This window comes from Chlorocebus sabaeus, chromosome 11 (assembly GCF_047675955.1).
Source record: "Chlorocebus sabaeus isolate Y175 chromosome 11, mChlSab1.0.hap1, whole genome shotgun sequence".
NCBI classification, from domain to species: Eukaryota; Metazoa; Chordata; class Mammalia; order Primates; family Cercopithecidae; genus Chlorocebus; species Chlorocebus sabaeus.
Genome location: NC_132914.1, coordinates 36969784 through 36991787, shown reverse-complemented (window position 1 = coordinate 36991787; position 22004 = coordinate 36969784). Strand labels below are relative to the sequence as shown.

The window sequence follows — 22004 nt, the reverse complement described above, 5'->3', positions numbered from 1 at the left end:
TAGAAGGCTTTTAATAATAATACCTACACATTTACTGCTTACGTTTTGCATACACAGAAATTTTACACAAATGTCAGCATTGTTGTATTATTCTGCAATTTATTAAGAAATATTTATTTCTGAGATGTCTTGATTATTCTTGTGCATTCTTGTGCAAGAACTATCCTTAGTTCTTGTGCATTCTTTTTCATTGAGACACATGTTCTTGATAAGAAATGAGTCACCTTTCACAGTACCCTGATAACAAGGTGTTCTTTTAATAGAAAAACAGCAGTAGGTTAACCAAAGTAAACAGCTGAAAGAATAGGAACAAGGCACCATTCCATTGAGCTTTGTGGACTAAAGTAGAGATTTAGCTCATCTTATAATCTTACCTAGAAAAAAAAGAATATATTTAATGTTTTTCTTTGGGCATATAGATCATGTTTGGCTTCAAAAGAAGCTGGATTCTGGGAATTATACTGAAAAGGATTTGAAGCTTTTCATTGAGCTTGCTCTCAATGTTGGTATCCTGCCAAATATAGTAATTTTGACAATCAATTTGGCTCGGAAACATTCATTTCATAATAGGACAAAAGGTACTTTTCTCCTACTTAAAATCTTCTATTTTAAATAGAAAAAAGATACAAAAAATAAAAGATTATAATTTCATTGAATGACCTTAAGCTTTCCACAAAATTTCTAATTTATTGGAAATGAATTTCATCATGTAAACAGAGGCCAAATCAGAAATTTGACTGAATGATCCTTAACTCTCATTAATATTCTAAAATCTGTGTATTATGTTTTATAATTTCAATCAAACATGTTATGGTATTATAGTGCTCTTTTGTACTGTCATTTGTTTTAGTTTTCAGATGTATTATATAACTCATGTATAATACGATAGGATCTTCAACATTAAGTCAAGAAACTTATATGATTACATATTTATTTATTTATTGTCTTGGGTCTAGTAATTCTATTTTATCTCTCTGCATTGCTTTCAGGTAACTGAATTAGCAGGCTACACTGCTCGAGTGTATAATATGTTTTGGGTCTTTGATGAAGTAAAAAGAGGCATTTATAAGAGAACTGCTGTCATTCAAGAGTCTGAAAGCCATAGCAAGAATGGAGCTAATGTAGAATTACCGCTCAGTGACATATTGGCAATTAAAGGTATTAAACTCAAGTGCTTTTGTATTTTCCTACATGTAAGTGTTTATCAACAGAACCAAAGTTTAAGAAGATAGCTTTTAGTAGTTACAAGGAACCAACATTTAAATAACCAACATTATTTAAACAGCAATCCCTAATATTAGTGTTGCAATTTGAGGGGTGGTGACTGATATTACCACAAAAACACAGTGTTATGCTACTTTTATTTAGGACACAAATTTCCAAATTATTTTTGGAAACTGAACATATGGCATAATGAATCATTTGCTTTTAAAATTCAACTAACAAATAGAATTCGATCTAATGTCATGTTGTTCTTCATAATACTGTTTCTAAACTTAAGTTTGGTTACATATTTTTTTAAATTGCATTATTCTCTGTCGTAATTCCCTTTTTTGCAGCACTGTGGTTTTTCTTCTATAGAAATGTTAATTTAGGGAAATAGAGTATTTGTCAAAATTAGGGCTGGGTTATTTCAGATTGTATAGCTTTGCTATTGTAATGATGTTGACATTCGATTATTATAAAATAATGTTTCTCAGAAAGATATTCCAAGTAGATGTGTCAATATGTACAAATTTGCATTACATTAAACCTTGTCTCAGGTCTGGATATCTATATTTACATTTGTTTCTGTAATTTACTACTGTGAATTATCTTTATAATTGAAATTACCTGTTAGACTGCATTATAATTTAAGTTATTTAATCAGAAACCCATGATAATGTTTGTATCTTACACTTCTTCTTAATTACAGGAAAAGTTATCGATGTGGATCATGGAATTATTTGTGAAAATGTTCCCATAATTACACCAGCAGGAGAAGTGGTGGCTTCCAGGCTAAACTTCAAAGTAAGATGATATTCAAGAATCTTCTGATTGTTGCCATCACACTAATAGAAACAACTCAGAATTCATGTACCTTATGTTAAATACTTGGAGGAGCATTTGGAAAGGGGAAATCAAGAAAGGTATGCACAGTGGCTCAATTACAGAAGCAGTTACCCCTCAGAAAGCAGAGAGAAAAGAGAAATTTGATTTCTACTGCTTTATTGCCAGGTCGAAAATCAAAATTATAGTGCACAAGGTAATTTTGGGGAACAATAGGAAATTTCATCAGAAATTTGTATCGGGAAATACATTTTCATTTTTTGCCCTATAGAAATTACTTTTTAAAAAGCCTATGCTGTAATATATTTACTAAAATATGAATAGATGTCATTAGCAAGTTTAATTTTGTCAATATACATTCTGTGACTTAAATTTTTAAAATAAATTACATGTACTAATGTACTATTATAATCAGAAGATCTATGGATTGGAATTTAGTTTTTAATTCTGTTGACAATAATTTCTTATTCTTGTGTACTGATTACAAAAACTGAAAAGTAAAAGTATCCAATAAACCTGAGTCTCTGACTCAAGGCATTATAAAATTCAAACACACATTTTGGGATTGAAACACAAAATAATTTGCTGACAAGCATTAATGACTATAATATAGCAAGTTGAGCTAGGTTCAAACAAAGAAATGATTTGACTTGATAAAATAATTGCAAACATGACAAACATATGCTAATTAATGATTTTAGTGTGGATTTTAGTCAAGGTTTAATTATTAAAGATGTATATGCAAATGCTTTGGGTTACTGAGAGTTGAAAGGAGAGGATGAGTAGCATCGAACAGGGTAAAATCCTGTGTCAGTAAATTTAAAGAAATTGTATTTTAGCTGCAATTTGGTCAGACTTTATTTTTCCATGTATAGACCTATAGGGTGGTCTAATTACTAGGATCTGAACACAAGTACCAATTAGGTACTAATGGCATACATAGCATATTTAACTATTTATTAATGGTTTCACAGTTTATAGTTTATGATTTTATAGAGAGGGTTTTTTTTTTTGGTCAGGATAGGTTTTATAATATCAACTCTTGTTGCTCTATTTATTAAATAAATAGTGTATGTGTCTTGAGCTTTGCTTACTAACTGCATTAGTGTGGGTATATCACACTCTTTCTGCAGAAAAATATGGAGAAGTTTCTTTTATATAAAATGAACTAAACTAAAAATACTCAATCTAGTGAAAGTATCTTAGAAGATTTGAAGTTGTACAAAGACACGCGTTAGTAAAGTACACTTTCTTCATAATTACTTATTTCTAACTCAGAGAATTATATTTAAATTCTCAGGTCCCTAAAATATAATAGGAAGTTCTGTGTCCTCTGCATAGATTGAAAAATAAGTTTCTAGAGGAAAGGATCTCATACCTTTGTTAGCCTTCAGAATTAAAAAATGATTTGCAGGCCAGGCATGGTGGCTCATGCCTATAATCTCAGCACTTTGAGAGGCTGAGGTGGGCAGATCACCTGAGGTCAGGAGTTCGAGACCAGCCTGGCCAACATGGTGAAACCCTGTCTCTGCTAAAAACACAAAAATTAGCCGGGCATTGTGCCAGGCACCTGTAATCCCAGCTACTCAGGAGTCTGAGGCACAAGAATCGCTTGAACCCAGAAAGCAGAGGTTGTAGTGAGCCAAGATCATGCCACTGCACTCCAGCCTGAGGCAGAATAAGACTCAGTCTCAAAAAATAAATAAATATATATATGAATTTTTAAAAGTTTAAAAATTATTTACAGAAGAAAAGTTAGTGAGTGTGAGACAAAAGAATTCTAAGCATCAGAGAACTTTATGCTGAGAAAATATTAATATTAATGTAGAAAGTCTCCAATTACCCCTCAAAATGTATTAAATTTCTGAGAATTCCTAATAGAGAATGGCCTTATTAAAATATTTTGCCAATGTGCTTTTCACCATGGTATATATTTTTTTAAAAATCATTTGGAAAATATTTACGCTTCTACAAAATTTAACTTTTCTCTAGTGGAAGCTTTTTCTCTAGTAGAAGAGCACAGGCAGATAACAAATTAATTTTTTCTAGCTTCTTCGTGAGATTTTCTTGTATGCTAGCAATATAATACTCTTTCATCTTTGAGTTTCAGTATGATATATTCTACATTATTGATACTTGAATATTGGTGTCCATTCTAAACAAAGCTAGATCTACAGCCATCCTGTAAATTTCTGATATTTATTTTTTGGGTATCACTGATTATAAAATTTCGTTTGCTCTTGGTAGAAGTAAATATAAATTTTAAATGGTGTTTCTATTGCTTGTTCTTCACTATACCCTTTAAATACCGTAATAAGACAACTTCTTCATCCTATTATGTGGAATGGGAACTCTTGAAATTTAACAGTTTAAATGTCAATAATAAGAGAAAATAAACGGAATCATCCAATAAATAATAAATAACCTCTGTTTTATTTATGAATATTATATATATATTATTCATATATACGTAATGTTCTATATGTGTGTATTTTAATTCATCCCTAGACATGAGACTAAAATACAAACCTCTTTCTTTCTTCTATCCTTGGTTTGTTAAAGGTATTTCCTCCATCTGTGAATAAAGCAGAATTTGAATCATCTTCTCTCTCTGATTATGGGCTTTTGTGATTTTTGTAGCATTTCAGACTGCTGAAGTATAAAACTAAACAACCCAGCTGACTCCTTGGATAACTGTGATTTGTAGCTATTAACTGCAGTTAATTTTCAGTTGTATTTGAATTCAATGTAAATTTAATCCAATATTAATATCAAAATATAATGTAATACATTTTTATTTCAATTTTTTTTTTTTTTTTTTTTTTTTTTTTTTTTTAGAGATAGAACCTTGCTCTGTCGCCCGGGCTGGAGTGCAGTGGCCTGATTTTGGCTCACTGCAAGCTCTGCCTCCCGGGTTCACACCATTCTCCTGCCACAGCCTCCAGAGTAGCTGGGACTACAAGCTCCTGCCACCATGCCCGGCTAATTTTTTGTATTTTTAGTAGAAACAGGTTTCACCCTGTTAGCCAGGATGGTCTCGATCTCTTGACCTCGTGATCCGCCCGCCTCGGCCTCCCAAAGTGCTGGGATTACAGGTGTGAGCCACTACATCCCACATTTTTATTTAAATTTTTATGATTTGTCTTATTTCCCAAGCAGTTGTTTTTCTCTATGTGTATGTGGTATCTGATAACAAATTATAATTTTGGAAAGCCAGTGCCCATTTCGAGAAGATTCATTTCCTTTGGAATTGAATTATGTAATGATGCTTTTAGCTTCAGAGAATAGTCAAAAGCCAAACTTTTTCTCAACCCTGAAATATTTTTCCTTGATCTCTTGCCCATTCTGGGTTATCATGTGTTTGAACATTTTAAAAAAATAATTCACTTTTAGGTGCTGCCAAAAGAAATCATTTTAAACTATTGCAGTTTGTAATTTTATTTCTTACTTTAGGTAGAAGAAGGAATGCATCTTTTGATAACTGGTCCCAATGGTTGTGGGAAAAGTTCTCTCTTCAGAATTCTAAGTGGGCTCTGGCCTGTGTATGAAGGAGTCCTCTATAAACCACCCCCTCAACATATGTTTTATATTCCACAAAGGTAGGTATATCTTTTTACATTACAAGAAACAATGTCCTTTTGCTCTTGAATTGTCTTGATTCCTCAAGCTCCTCAGTTTATATATCTTTAAGAATGTTTTTATTAAGAGAAGCTATTAAAGAAATAAAAATTCACTTAGCCCAACATATTTTATTACTGCTTTGGTTGTAATACTCTCTAGGACAATAGCACTTCTTTTCATTTTCACGTCTGTCTAGATGGAATAAATACACAGAGACTGCAGATGTTAGTCTCAAGGAATAACAAGCAGGCTGTTCCAGAGAACGATTAGATTGCCTGAGATGTCAGATTATCTCTTCTCACAGAAAAAAAATAACACCTGGATAAGTATACAGCTCTCTCCATCAAGCTGCATACATTCATATATTCTAAAATTGTTCATTTCTATTTGAGCCTCCATAAAATAGGCTTTACAATTATGCTATATGATTATTTAATGATTTATAACTTTCTTAAGTAAAATTTTTTTACTGTAAGAATGAGAATCATGTAAACACAGAAAAAGAACATTATTTCTTCAGAGCTCTTTAGCTGTCGTCTTCCCTGAGAACAATTAGAAAGGTCTAAAATTAAAAGTTATACACTGAGAATTTGGAATATTCATTGTGGATAAGAGAAGATGAAGTTTGAAGAACTTCCTCATGTTAATTGGACCCAGTAATTTTTCCATCTGTCATCATCCTGGTTACATAGACATTCCATAGAGCACTCCTACTATGTCAGAGGACTGTTTTGTGGAATCTAACAAGCACCTAGGCTGGAAGTATAGTACAAACACAAACATAAAAGTCACATCAAGTATGGTGCTCTCATATGTCTCTTTTGTCCCTGTGCCTTTGCCTGAATGTACTGTACAATCCTGTGTACTGGCCTAATTTTTAGACCAGACATAGTAGTTAGGCAGATGAGGTTTTGTGGGCTTTTTTCTTTAAAATAAGACCTATGGTGGTAGTAGGAAGCTGCCTGGAATATAGGAAAATGAAGAACTGCATTGGCTGAAAATGCTGGACATAAGCAATGACATAGATATTTGTATTTAACACAAAATAACATCTTGTGACACCAGAAATATTTTCCCTTTCTGTCTATGCCTTCAATTCCTTTGGGAAACATTCTGATTCTGAAAGCTAAATTATACTGCCAAAAGTTTCTGTTTTAGACATTAATATGCTTGGCTGACTTTACTTTTTTATTTAGGTTAGAAGGCATAGAATTATGAAGAAAATTTTCTATTTTTAGCTATAGTTGTTGTATATAACTTTGACCTGAACAGTATAAGACATTTTCAGAGAATACAAAAGTGAAGAAATTCTACCCTTTGCTTGCAGAGATACTCGACCATGTTACTTTGTAACAAACATAAATTACTAGGAAACTTTTTCTTAATTAGGAAATTTACTGTTGCCTAAGCAAATAAATCAACCACAATCTAGTTAAGGAGAAAAATAACAATGAGAACTCTACTTTTAAGGCTAAAATGTATTTTAATGATTACTGTTAAAGGTCATTTACCTTGATTCTATGACTTTTAGAAACATGAACATTTGGGTATATGTTGAAAGTTTTATGGGACCATTATCCTTGCAAAAACCATACAATTTATTTAAATGCATATGTAAACTGAGAATCTAAATGTAGTCTTTGTTTCTTGCATTCTAAAAGCTGCTGATTTTTTCAAGTAAATTTTAAAAATAATCTTACATATGTTTATGGTGTAAAAGAAAGCTGCTATGCAATGTATTTCAAAATATTTGTTGGTAGGTAACTGCCTTCTGATATTCTCATTAGTAAATATTATAATCTGACTGGGTGCAGTGGCTCACGCCTGTAATCCTAGCACTTTGGGAGGCCGAGGTGGGCGGATCACCTGAGGTCAGGAGTTCGAGACCAGCCTGACCGACATGGAGAAACCCCGTCTCTACTAAGAACACAAAATTATCTGGGCATGGTGGCACATGTCTGTAATCCCAGCTACTTGGGAGGCTGAGGCAGAAGAATCACTTGAACCCAGGAGGTGGAGGTTGCAGTGAGCTGAGATCACGCCATTGCACTCCAGCCTGGGCAATAAGAGCAAAACTCCACCCCACACACACACACACACACACACACACACAAATATATATATATAAATATAAATATATTTGTATACAAATATTTATATATTAAAATATATATTATATATTTATATATAATCTAACTTATTGTATTAATTCATAATAATTGAATATAAGTTAACTACTAGTTTAGCAGCAAAAAAATAAAATTTCAATATAGAATTGAGACTTATGTATGAACTTCACAAGTCATAAAACAGACCTTTACAATAATCCGCCTGTATTCACTTTTTGTGATTGAAAGACTTCTGGGTAGAGGATGAATCTCTTTATGGATTGATCAGAATGTATGTTAATTGTTACTTCCATGGAAGAAAAATAGAGTATATTTTGTAAAAGTAGATTTATAATTATGTCATGTAGTGCACAGAAGAAAGAAGTGAACCACTAAGGAAAAGTTCTAATTAACTATATTAGGCAATTTATTTTTTTAACCAAATCTTCACAAAGAATGCTGCTATAGTTCAGTTCATAAGCTTGGAAACCTGAATTCCTAAGAAATTATGAAACCACCTCAATGTTTTCCCAGCTAGTGTTATGTAGTATTTTAGGAGTGTTAATAATGAGAACCAGATAAAAGAAAATCTTGGCTTTCGTTGAAAAATACACACACACAAAAACGTTGGCAGATAAATTAGTTTCAAAACAGCCTCCCTTTATCCTATCTTTATTAATGATGACATATCATCATTAGTGGAGCATCAGATACATTTTTGGAAAGAAATGTTTCATCAAAATGTAGATTAACCATTCTAAATCTATGGAATGGTGTATGTTAAAATGCTTAGTATTTCTCAGCTAATACTTTAAATGAGTATTCTGGAAATTTTAGGCTGTTTGAGTTTCTGAGCCATGGGAATGTACTCCTTAAGGTGATGACTGAAACCCACTGCTCTCTTCTATATTAGCCATACCTGACCTCAGGAAAAGTCTTTCATTTGGATATAGATTCTGAATTTCTTCTGTCAATTCTTGTTGCAGTTTATCTGTCTTTCCATTCCCTAAGGAGAGATTTGCGATCCCCTGCTCTCACTTTCACAAATCCACTAATTTATGGTCTATTTGTTACTTCCTAATCCCCTGGTAAGTTTCTGTCTTCATCCATGACAGCCCTAAACCCACCCTTTTATTTGTTTATTTTGTTCACCTGCTAACAAAATTTTATAGTATGCTAACAATCACCAAAATAATAAATTGGAATATTTAGTGGGAGTTGGGAGTAGAGAGAGAGTGGGAGAGAAGCAACAGAGGAAGGGAGGGAAGGAAGAAAGTTAGATGATAATAGATATTTGCTGACAAAATATATTTTGCTCAGAGCAAAATCTTGCTTTCTTTTGTACTAGTTTTTAAAAATAATACTCCAGAAGATAATTTGCATACATCACATTACAGTCGGGCCTCTGCATCTGCAGCTTCCACATCCTTGGATTCAACCTACCATGAATAAAAAATATTTTAAAAATAAACACTAAAAACAACAACATAACAATAAAAAATCATACAAACAGAAAACCAATGCATAGTATTTGTATTGTGGTAGGTATTACAAGTAATCTAAACATGATTTAAAGTATATAAGGGGATGTGTGTAGGTTATGTGCAAATACTATGGCCATTTTATATAAAGGCATCTGTGGATTTTGGTGTTTTCTGGGGTCCTGGAAACAATTCCACCATGGGCACCAACCCATCATGTAATTCTAACACTTATGCTCTTACTACCTACCCTTCCTTGGCAGAAATATCTTGAAAAAGAAATTTTAATCATAATTCTTACTATTCAGACTTACTATACAGGCCCAAATACTAAGGCCCACAAGATCTGAAATAGATTCAGGCTTCCCATAATGGTGTACAAAAAGGTAACTTGTATAAACTTCTGTCCATCCATGACTTTGGAGTCTGAGAAGCAAAAGGTTAGGAAAGTGAAAGAAGGATTATAAGTGTAGAATTAAATCTGATCAAATTTTTTTTAAAAGAAAGAAAAAGAAAAAAGGGGGAGAAATAGCTGGAGTATTTTGCTTCATGTAAGAGAAATACAATTTTTTTCATTTAGTCTTTTTAGGATAGACAATAATTAGGATATAGTCTCATTATGATGTTTATGTATCATTTAGTTATACATAAAAACATTCAACTAACTGAAATAAAAACCAGAAATAAGTGCCTCAAGAAAGGCAAGAAATGCTATGGATATTCAAAATGAGGAAAAAATAGAACAGTGTGTCAATTTGACCTGAGTTTTGAAAGTAACTCAGGATTTGAACAGTTGCCATGGATTGCATCAGTTTCTCAAATTTCTAAATAGGTAAGAAATACCACAGATTCAAGTAAGCAGAAGTTTTTGTTTTTTTGGACACTTTTGGATAGCATACTGTTCTTTCCCACTCTCCTCTAACACATGATGCTGAGAAAAGAAAGCATTTATTAGACTCATCCCCACTAATAAGAAGTCATCAGTACATACTGGAAATAATAGTGCTCATCCTCTCGGTCCTTACTCATTGCTGCGCTGTTTCTTTTAGCTGAAGTTCTTTGATTTAATTTTTTAAGGTTTTTTTAGTACTTTGGATGTTTGCCATTTTCCCAGTCTCTCGCTAAGGAGCTCAATCTGCTCTCTAGAAGTAAGTGACACAATTTTATATGTTAAATTGCTTCTGAAAAAGCATAATAAAAGATGATGGTAGCTTTTGCGTCCTCAACACTCATTATTTTTTGTTTCCTTTTTACAGAAGATGTTCTGAAATTATGAGTAACATTTTACTTATCAGCTCAATGTGTGTTTACTTCTAGCTATTAACTACTACTTCATTCCCAGGATTGTATGCTAAAGTACCATGTTACTTTATCTCCTTGATTAAATATAAATACTACTTAATAAATAAAGTTATGAATCACATTTTAAAGTTTTATGCAACATAAAAACATTTTATGCAACATAAAAGTCTTAAATTTGATTGTAAGCAGGAATGGTAATATCACTAATTAGAGTATATAGGAAATTAAATATAGATAATAACTTTATTTCTATCTTGTTATGCATGAATAATACATATTAATTATTCTCTGCATAAGTTATGCTAAATAGAGTATTTTTAAGTAATTAAATTGAATTTCAAAGGGATTATAGTCTTTACTTAGCATTATATGGAATTTCAGAGCCAGAGTTAGACTATACGAAGTCTTTGAATACAAATCTTCTGTACTCACTGCCTATCATTTTCAGATTAATAAGATTATCTTATTTAAGCATCTTCTTATGATGAAAAAAACCCTACTGTTTTTCATCTTAAATATTTTCTCAGATAATCATAATAAAATCTCTATTACTTTCCTGATTTTCTGAGGAATAACAAAATATCTTTATAATTTGTCTTCACTTTTCAAAAATGTCTGTATTCTTAACCGTTTTCTTTTTTCTTTTTCTTTTTTTGATACAGAGCATCACTCTGTCACCCAGGCTGGAGTGCAGTGGCGCAATCTCAGCTCACTGTAGCCTCCACCTCCTGGGTTCACCATGGTACCACCATGCATGGCTAATTTTTTATTATTTGTACTGACAGGGTATTCCTATATTGCCAGGCCTAATCTTGAACTCCTGGCCTCAAGTGATCATCCCACCTCAGCTTCCCAAGTAGCTGGGATTACAGGCACCCACCACCAAACCCAGATAATTTTTGTGTTTTTAGTAGAGTTGGGGTTTCACCGTGTTGGCCAGGCTGGTCTTGAACTCCTGGACTCAGGTGATCCACCCGCGTTGGCCTCCCAAAGTGCTGGGATTAAACGCATGAGCCACTGTACCTGGCCATTGTATTCTTCAACTGTTTTTCTAAGGAAGAAGAGCTATGACATGAAATCTCAGCCTTTACAAGTACTAGTATATTTATGTTTTCTTTGATATCTTTATTTGATATCCATATTTTCTTTGATGGCATTGCCGCTTCTTCCCTTTAATGATATAGTGTGTGTGGTTTAAAAATTACGTGAATTAAAATTGATTTTATCCTGAGAATGTTATGACCTCTTGAGATAACTGATGGGTCCTCGGCATCTTGAACCAGGATTGAGCGTCTCTAGGGTATTGTTATTTTTTATAATTAACAATGTGTCAAACAATTAGTGTGTGCTAGTCACAGTTCTACATATATTATGTAAGTTTCTTATTTTTCTGTATGACAACCTATAAAGTTGGTATTAGTTCCCTATTTTGTGAGAAAAATAGGTTTAAGTCCTCCAGTGGATAAATGCTGGAGCTAGAATATGAACTCAGGTGTGCCTTACCCTAAAGTCATTTTGCCTTATTGGTATCAACAGGGGCTTGTGTATGAAAAATTACTACTCCTTATCCTGACCTTGCAAGTATTGCCAGCTAACGTTGTTTTCTTGGTGTGCTGATCTGTACTAATATCAAACTGTGGTTTGGAGGCAGAGGTCTTCACAATCCTGGATGTACAGGGCAATTAAGTCAATTTTAACATACATTTTAGCATAGGTACTTGGCCATCATTCAGATATGTTAAGGTGAAAGAAGCTATATTCTCATATGAAAGTGAAATTTTAAAAAATGTAATGGTGTTCAATTCATTTTCAAATTGAATTATATTCTCTACTCTTTCCTATTCTTCTAAAATTCATTTCTCTATAAACATTTAAAGAATTTTTCAAAAATAGTCCCTTAATTTTAAATTAGGATTCTTGTTGAGATATAAAACAAGCAAACCTTAATTTTCAGGATGCATTATGGCATAAAAAAATTGTGACTTATCCTTTACGTCATCAAAAAAAGAGATTGTTTCTTGCAACAGAGTGAAGACTGTGTTTTGTTTCAGGAAGTTCTGCAGAAAGGGCTTGATACATTGACACAACTGTCCTGTGCACTAAGAAGTACTTGCACCAAATAAGCCTTTTGGATATTTTAAAATATGAAGTTCTGGGTTGGGCCTGGTGGCTCATGCCTGTAATCCCAGCCCTTTGGGAGGCTGAGGTTGGATAATCACTTGAGGCCAGGGGTTCAGATTAGCCCTGGCAACATAGGGGGACCCTGTCAATACAAAAAATAAAAAACTAGCCGGGCATGGTGGTACTTGCCTATAGTCTCAGCGACTTAAGAGGCTGAGGTGGGAGGATTGAGTCTGGGAAGTTGAGGCTGCAGTGAGCCATGACTGTACCACTGCACTCTGGCCTGGGCAATAGAGTGAGATGCTATCTCAAAAGAATAAACATAAAAATAAGCCAAAAAAAATAAAAACTATGACGTTCCATTTTCTATTATTTCTATATAAATGACTTCCAAATCCAAGATTTCTTCTTTGTAGGGATCAGGGAACTCTATGTTATATATCAACATTGTTTAACCTACACATATAAAACCAGATGATGACTATTAACTAGAAAGCACATGAGATCAGGTCAGAAGAACTGATTTGCCTCTTTTCTCTATGGAGGAAAGAAAGGGTGCTGGTAAAGTATTCTCAGTAAGATCCTTGCTTTTTTTCTTTTTATCCAAGATCTCAGATTTTAAAAATGAGGATGTGGTCTGGAAAAGGATCCAAGCAAGAATCTGGGGAATGCCGTTTTAAATATCTTAATCTCATTTTTCCTATAGGTCTCTAGCTTTTGGACCTGTAGATTCTTAATGAATATCTAGCTGCCAAAAGGCAAACAGGGGCCGGGCGCGGTGGCTCAAGCCTGTAATCCCAGCACTTTGGGAGGCCGAGACGGGCGGATCACGAGGTCAGGAGATCGAAACCATCCTTGCTAACCCGGTGAAACCCCGTCTCTACTAAAAAATACAAAAAAACTAGCCGGGCGAGGTGGCGGGCGCCTGTAGTCCCAGCTGCTCAGGAGGCTGAGGCAGGAGAATGGCGTGAACCCGGGAGGCGGAGCTTGCAGTGAGCTGAGATCCGGCCACTGCACTCCAGCCTGGGCGACAGAGCAAGACTCCCTCTCAAAAAAAAAAAAAAAAAAAAAAAAAGGCAAACAGGGTGCACCTCTTGAGGACAAGGAGTGTGTTTATTTAAGAAAGAGGCAGGTTAGCAGACCACTGGCTGAGTGGAATATGGGTCTATAAAAGCCACTGGAATAAAGGAGGAATGTGACGTGGCTTAATCCAGAGCTTCTCACAGAACTCTATACCTATGTTCTGTGCCAATGTATATGTAGGTTACATATCCATTGTCCTGCTGCCCTCAAAGCAAAGAAATCTGGTTTGGGGAATAGGGGTTGTACTGGAACAGACTTTGCCCATGTTGAGTCACTGTTGAACAAACTTTTATAGATTAAATGCTAGAAAAGGCATCCACATATCTCTGTATAGCACTGGCAGGATCCTACTAAATATATCGTAATTGTGCAATAAATATCTGATAAGTATTGAATGAATGAATTAACATCTCCATAGATTTGGTTTCTACTGCCAAGTCAGTCTGGTACCTTACACTAATTATGAGCAATCTATTTATTTTGCTGCTGGCAGTAGGTATGTTGCAAAATCCTCTTTATGATGAGGATAAATATCTGTCATTTAGCATGTCCTTTTTTAGAAAATTATTTTCACCACAAGGAAGGCTTAGTAACATTGCTGTAGCAAATTGACTTCTATTCCTCGCTTTCTGACTGTTAGACTTACAGCCAGGTAACCTTTGTATAAATCTCTTTGGGCAGTCGGTTGACAGAAATATAGCTTGTACATTTTAGTTCCTCCTGTGTAGTAGTTGGTACAGTTCAGTTTTTTAAAATCTTTTTAAAATAGATCTATAAATGTAAACACAAATTTCCATAGCTTTCTATTGCTGGGAAAAATGCTAAAGATACATCTTAAAATCTTTAACTTTCTGAGGGCTCATTTATAAAACTAATAATGAAAACAACTCCCTTCTCACTCAAAAGCTTTTCTCATTTTATGAGTATTATTACATTAAACCATATGGAACTACAATTTTTATAGGTCGAATATCAGCAATTTAAATGATAATCTGATATAATGATAAACACTCTTAAAGTTGACTTTTAGAGAATTTGCATTTTTAACAGCTTAGCAATACTTTAATAATCCTTCCACTAATTTTATTTATTTATTTATTTATTTATTTATTTATTTATTGAGACAGTGTATCTATCTATCACCCAGGTTGGAGTGCAGTGGCACAATCTTGGCTCACTGCAACCTCTGTCCTCAGGGTTCAAGAGATTTTTGTGCCTCAGCCTCCCAAGTAGCTGGAATTACAGGTGTGTGCCACCCACCACACCTGGCTAATTTTTGTATTTTTAGTAGAGACGGGTTTCACCATGTTGAGCAGGCTGGTTTCAAATTCCTGACCTCAGGTGATTCACCCACCTTGGCCTCCCAAAGTACTGGGATTACAGGCATGAGACACTGCACCTGGCCTAATATTATTTTTTTTACTTGGAAATAAACCTTTTCCCTGCTCTTAAGAGGCTATTCTCATCTCTGTTTTGGAACCTAGAAATATCTTATCCAAAAGATATAATTTAAGTAATAGTAAATGTCTATTTTCACTTGAATATTTCTTATTATCACACTTTTTTAAAGAATATTATAAATGACCCAAATCTAGTTCTTTCTATGCATGAAAAAACCTGATGCCATGATTGGTTCCAGCATATATAGTTATACGAATTATTGATAGCTAAATTTTATGCCTTTCAGATTGCTAACTTCTTATTGCTATGACAACACAGCAGTACTTAGTGGTACATTATTCTTAAACTTAACACATCTCATGCCTTAAATACAGTTAACATTGTTGAAAAATTTTTATCACTATTGTTCCAATTAAATTTTATATTATTATTTTAAGAATTTTGTTTCCTCTGTATATAGGTATAGACCTTTCATGTTACACTTTCCTCCTCTGGATTTGAGTTGGTCTTTTGCTCTCAACTTAAGAAATATTTAGAATTTTGTGTCATTCAGAGGCTCCAAGCACAAAGATATAACTAACACTTCTCAATGCTTTCCCCTTCTTTGTAGCTTTGTCTTAGAGAATAATAAAAAAGTAACTCTAACAAACATCAACACATTTTACCAAAAAAGTCATCACTGTCAGATTACTTAAATGTTAATGCAGAAAAGTGGGAATATAATGCAAAGTATAAAAGTACCTTGAGACATTAGTAACACAACTTTAAAAAAACCATAATCATGGGGAATGAATTTTATCTCAAATAATTTTACTATTGTAATTGAATTTTAACTCTGTATACATTTGAAATAATTTTAGATTCCCAAGAAAAAACAATTATTATAATTGTTTAAATAAGGATTATTTGTTAAATGATCTTTGACACCTATGGATTTATTCTGCTTTCTTTTCCATAACATGTAGAGATGATTCTGGGTTTTACTTATAGAAAGTAAATTAAAAATAGTCAATGTTTCTTTTTTGAAAGCTACTAATTAGGAGCAATCTGACCATTTCTTCTGTTGCTTATGTTAGATACGTTGCATGATCTCCTCTTTAATGAGCCAGAGCCAGTGAGCCAGTAACATTGTGATGTGGTAATTGATCTACCTGAAATATTTAGAAGATTACCTGAATAGGTCTATATATCTAGAAAGGAAAGTTTAGTAAAGGGCACTTTGAGTGCTTATCTATTATGTATAACTTTGGTAGGACTACAGAAACGAACTGACTCAAAATGTTAAATTCCAGACCTTTGAGCTGGAAAGAGAATCACATGCAAATTAATTATATAAACATTGGATATAGGGTCCTCCATTTCCTTCTGTTTTCAAATTGAGTAAATGTCATCCCGAATTTTTTTGACACAGTCTCCCCAGAGAATTCAGTAGTGGCTTAAACATTATAATAATATTTTAAAATCATTATATTAATAATACCCTAAGTGTCGTTACTTGCTATGTACATCAAACATATATAGAATGTATTATTTTCACCATTTCACATGATCATAAAACAGTAATTGACAGAAAATTGAAATTTAATAAAACAATATTTGATGAGTCCTCCATAAATATATAAGCTTATGAATATTTTTATATATATTCATCAACATTCTCATTCACATCAGTTTTCAAAGTGAGCAATTTTTATAATTTGCTACATTATTTAAATAACAATAGCTCAGATAGGGCCGGGTGCAGTGGCTTACGCCTATAATCCCAGCACTTTGGGAGGCCAAAGTGGGCAGAATACGAGGTCAGGAGATCAAGACCATCCTGGCTAACATGGTGAAACCCTGTCTCTACTAAAAATACAGAAAATTAGCCGGACGTGGTGAAGGGTGCCTGTAGTCCCAGTTACTCAGGAGGCTGAGGCAGGAGAATGGAGTGAACCCGGGAGGCGGAGCTTGTCGTGAGCCGAGATTGTGCCACTGCACCCAGCCTGGGCGACAGAGCGAGACTCTGTCTCAAGAAAAAAAAAAAAAAAAAAAAAAAAAAAAAAAAAAAAAAAAAAAAAAAAAAAAAAACCTCAGATAACAAATAATGTGGGCACATTTGCAGTTCTTTTAGCATCATATTATGACTTGGCATTTTATTGAAATCTTGTCCTGATTACATTTTTTTAAAAGGTAGCTAAATTTTTTTCTTTTTTTTTTTTTGTTTTGGTTTGATTTTTTTAATTACAGGAGTATATATTTAAGATATTATTAGGCTTTTATAAATTCAAGAAGAAATTAAGCATTGCAAAACCATAATTTAATTATTTTGCTTTACCTTATAATTAAAATCCCTTATGAGAAAAATGTCCATATCTGTTCATTAAAGAAAACTGTCTGATTTCAAAAGGCCCTAGGAAATTAAAAATAGTATTAAACTAAACTTTTGAAGAAATTACACAGTTTTGCTTCTCCAAATTCCTGTTACAAAGAAAACACTTGGCATCCTGGAACATTTTGATACTTTTGAGGCCCCATAAATTGCTCCAGTAAACTATTAATACATGGTGTTCCAAGTAGTTTTTTAAAAATGCTTCTAGGTGAACGAGGTATTCTCATGAGTACTTAACAGAATATAATCTAAAATCTACATATCTAGGTACTTAATTCTTAATCATGTCAAGAACAATAAAAATTTACTATGGAATAAAAACCACCAGTATCTTGTCTGGCTTAATAGAAATCTTTTTTATTCATTCTTTTTTAAGATGTTACATTTTCGCCTAAGTAGAGAACATAAGCATAAGTAGAAATGAACTTATTTGTCTTCATAATGCCATTTATTGAGTGCCTACTATGTGCCTGTACTATAATAAGTGATCTGAGTACATTGCTTCACTTAGCTTCATAAAAACCCACTCCTTCATTTAGTCCTCATAACAAATGAAATTATTAAAATAAGTTGTTTTACAAATGAGGTACCTCTAGTTTGGAATTTGGGTAATATTACAATGAATCCCCAGAATCATTTCTCCAAAACCAGTTATCACAATCATGATTCTATAGTGCTTGCTTTTTCTGAAATATAGATATAAAACCGAATTTCATCGTCAAATATGCCAATTAATCAAATGTTCTGGTAGAATCCTATAGAAACACATGTGAAATGAATGCACTGATGTATTTTTATCACTGTGGTCTCAGTTGTGTATTGTGTCATGGCTACTCTTGGGACCTAATAACATAGGGGTTTTATGCTACAGGAGGAGAATATCTGTGCTTCTGATTCATATTAAGTTGGAGCTGATGTCACCTTGGAAGGCAGCAAAAGAACTCTCCCCTGAGATTCTATGTATTTCTTCCTCTGAGTAGTCTCAGAGTACCTAATTAAAACTGTTCAGTGGCTCTAATGACTAATTTCTATTTTATGCTATTATTATATGATATTAATTTAAGATAATGTCATATTATATGAGTGCTTAAGACAATCTACCCAAACAAATAACTATGTATCCTATTTTTTAAATAAAGTTAGACTGGAGAGGAAAAAATAAAGAACAGGGCAGGAGGGAAAGCCTTGGAGAGAGATATGATGCAAGAAACGCGACCAGAAATGGTATAGCCACTTTGGAAAAACAGTCTGGCAATTTCTCTAAAAATTATATGCTTCAGTATTTTCATTCATTGGCATATATCCATCATTCATAACACAAAAAAGTGAAAACAACTGAAATATCCCTCACCCAAAGAGTGGATTATTCGAATATGGCCTACAGCGAAATATTATTCAGCTAAAAAAAAGGAACCGTTACACGCTACAGCATGGATGAACCTGAAAACATTATACTAATGGAAAAAAGGCAGTCACACGGGACTGCATATTGTATGGTTCCATATATTTGAGATGTCCACAACAGGAAAATCCATGGAGACAGAAAATAGATTAATGGTTGCCAGGGGTTGAGAGGAAGGAGGAATAGGTAATGTCTGCTATTGGGTATGGGGTTTTTTTCTGGAGTGAAGAAAATGATCTGGAATCAGTGGTGATGTTTACATAACCTTGCGAATACACTAAAAACCACTGAATTGTATGCTTTCAAAGGGTGAATTGTATGATATGTGAACTATATCTCAATTTAAAAACAAGACCAGGCCAGGCGCGATAGCTCACGCCTGTAATCTCAGCACTTTGGAAGGCTGGGGCGGGCGGATCACGAGGTCAGGAGATCAAGACCATCCTGGCTAACATGGTGAAACCCTGTCTCTACTAAAAATACAAAAAATTAGCTGGGCATGGTGGCAGACGCCTGTAGTCCCAGCTACTCGGGAGGCTGAGGCAGGAGAAGAATAGCGTGAACCCCGGAGGCAGAGCTTGCAGTGAGCCAAGATCGGGCCACTGCACTCCAGCCTGGGTGACAGAGTGAAACTCTGTCTCCAAAAAAAAAAAAAAAAAAAAAAAAAAAGACCAGAGATTCCTTGTATTTGTAATGATTTCATTGCAAAATCTTCTTATATGAACATACACATGTACGAGTAAAATACAAACATTTTGAATTCAAATAATAATTAAATATATTATAAAATAAGCTTATGCTGTCTATCTTTCAATCTAATGGCTTGTGTACCATAGGAAAATAGGTAGATATTGTGTACCGTGGGAAAATAGGTAGATAATTCGTCCATAAAACACATTTTGTATTTGAAAATCTCTCCTTCTCTTTCTCTGTCTAGGCACACACACACAATATACACCTTATATTTTTTAATCAATTTGCAGTAATCATAAATCTTTACCCCTAACTAATTTAGGGTATGTTTTCAAAGAATGGGATATTCTCTTAGGTAACTACAGTATACTTATCAAATTAAGGAAATTTGACATTGATATAATATTAATATCTAAAGTACAGTCCATATTCAAATTTTGGCAATTGTCATAACACTGTACTTTAGAGCAACTTGTTTTTCCCAATGCATTGTCTTGCACTGCATGTAGTTGCCATGTCTATTTATTACAGTTTGTTTTATTCAGAAGAGTTTCTCAGCATTTCTTTATTTTTTATGACATTGATATTTTTAAAGAGTGCAAGACTACTGCTTTTTTTTTTTTTTTTTAAGAGAATACCTCAATTTAGGTTTGTCTGATAGTTTCTGCATGATGTGATTCAGGTTATGAACTTTTTACAGAAATACTACTTGTATTAGTTTCTAAGGGCTACAAATTACCGAACACTTGCCGGTTTCAACAACAGAAATTTATTTTCTCACATTCCCAAATACCAGAAGTCAAAGTATTGGCAATCCACACCCTCTGAAGGCTCTTGGAAAGAATTATTTCCTGCCTCTTTTCCAGCTTCTGGTGGTGCCAAGCATTCCTTGGTTTGTGGCACCATAACTTCCATCTCTGTCTCCATGTGGCTTTCTTTTCTTTCCTGGGTTTCTTCTCATTTGATAAGGGCATTTATTGGATTTAGGGCTCATCTGGTTAATCCAGGATTATCTTGTCTCAAGAACTTTAATTAAATCTGCAAAGACTCTGTTTCTAAATAAGGTTTCATTTACAGATATGGGGGGGTGTCTGGATTAAGATGGATCTTTTTGGGTCCACAATTGAATTTATTGCATTGCTGAAATGATGTGTGCTTCACAAAGGATAATATTAGAATGTTCCAGATGTAGATAGGACTAGAATTTTTTTTATTAAAAATCATAAATTCATACTGATACTCAAATTCAAATTAAATAGTAGAGTTTTTCTCTTGCCTTCCCACATAGCATGTTTGTGTCTTTCTTCTTCCACAGTGAGAACCCTTGCTCCTAACATTACCAAACCATTTATTTACTTAACCAATCCTACAATACACATAAAATGGTTTCAGAATTGCTACCCCTATATCATTACCAAAAATAAATTTGCAAGTAAGCTTCAAGATTTCCACGTGATTCTTTCTGTCTTTGACTGAAATTATGTAGCCAAGTTCAAAAGTCACATGGATTAATTCATCCCCACCTCCATCCCCCTCGCTGTGTGGTTACTTTATCCTTTGGATATACTGTTCAGTTAAATTGTTTCTGTTTGTATTCAATTTTAAGGTTTCTTCCTTCATTCTTGTTGGTTTAATTTTGTTTATTTATTAAATAGTAACACTTTGAGGGAATCCAAAAGTAAAAACTTTATTGATAGAAGGGATACTTAGGCCTTTTCCTGCCTGTCTATTCCACCTTGTTCCTCCCACCTCCTGTAGCTAACCAACTTCACTAGTTTCAGGTTTACTCTTCCTGTGTTTCCTTTTTTAAATATAAATGGGTATGTCTATACTTCATTTTGCTTTCTTTTTACATAGAAGTTGTTCTCAACTGGGAAGATTTTGTCCCCCAGAGATATTTGGCAATATCTGGAGACAATTATTTTTGTTCACTACAGGAAGGGGTGCTACTGACATCTAGTGGGTAGACATCAGGTATAATGCTAAACATCCTACTATACCCAGGGTAGCCCTCGACAACAAACAATAAGCCAAAGTGCCGTTGTTGAGAAACCCTGCTATAAGTCTACTTTTGCATTTTGCTTTTCAACTTAACAATATATCGTAGAAATCACTTTATATCAGTTTATAGAGGTTTTCCTCATCCTTTTTTTTGTAGCTGCATAGTGGATGTACTATAGTTTATTCCGTCAGTCTTCTTTGTATGGGTATTTATGTTGCATTTCAATATTTTGCCATTACAAATAAGTTGTAATGAATAACTGCATGCATCTTTTTTTGTATTTTTAGAAGTATATTTTCAGAGTAAATTCCAAGAAGTGGGTCAAAGGGCAAATGCTCTGTCAGTTTGCCAAATCCCCTCTGTAAGAGTT

General features: G+C 33.8%; 1 protein-coding gene across 4 annotated transcripts in view; it reads left to right on the top strand.

Annotated features, from left to right (window-relative positions):
- The window catches only part of ABCD2 (ATP binding cassette subfamily D member 2), a 65975-nt gene that overhangs the window by 13911 nt on the left and 30060 nt on the right, over nucleotides 1-22004 (top strand). For all 4 annotated transcript variants that reach the window (XR_012094481.1, XM_008002878.3, XM_008002877.3 and 1 more), the window contains exons 4-6: nucleotides 990-1158; nucleotides 1916-2010; nucleotides 5503-5648. Coding sequence is in view for 3 of the 4 variants with exons in the window: in XM_008002878.3 (XP_008001069.1) it covers nucleotides 990-1158; nucleotides 1916-2010; nucleotides 5503-5648 (410 nt within the window). In the remaining variant the exon portion in view is untranslated. The remainder of the gene's footprint in view (nucleotides 1-989; nucleotides 1159-1915; nucleotides 2011-5502; nucleotides 5649-22004) is intronic.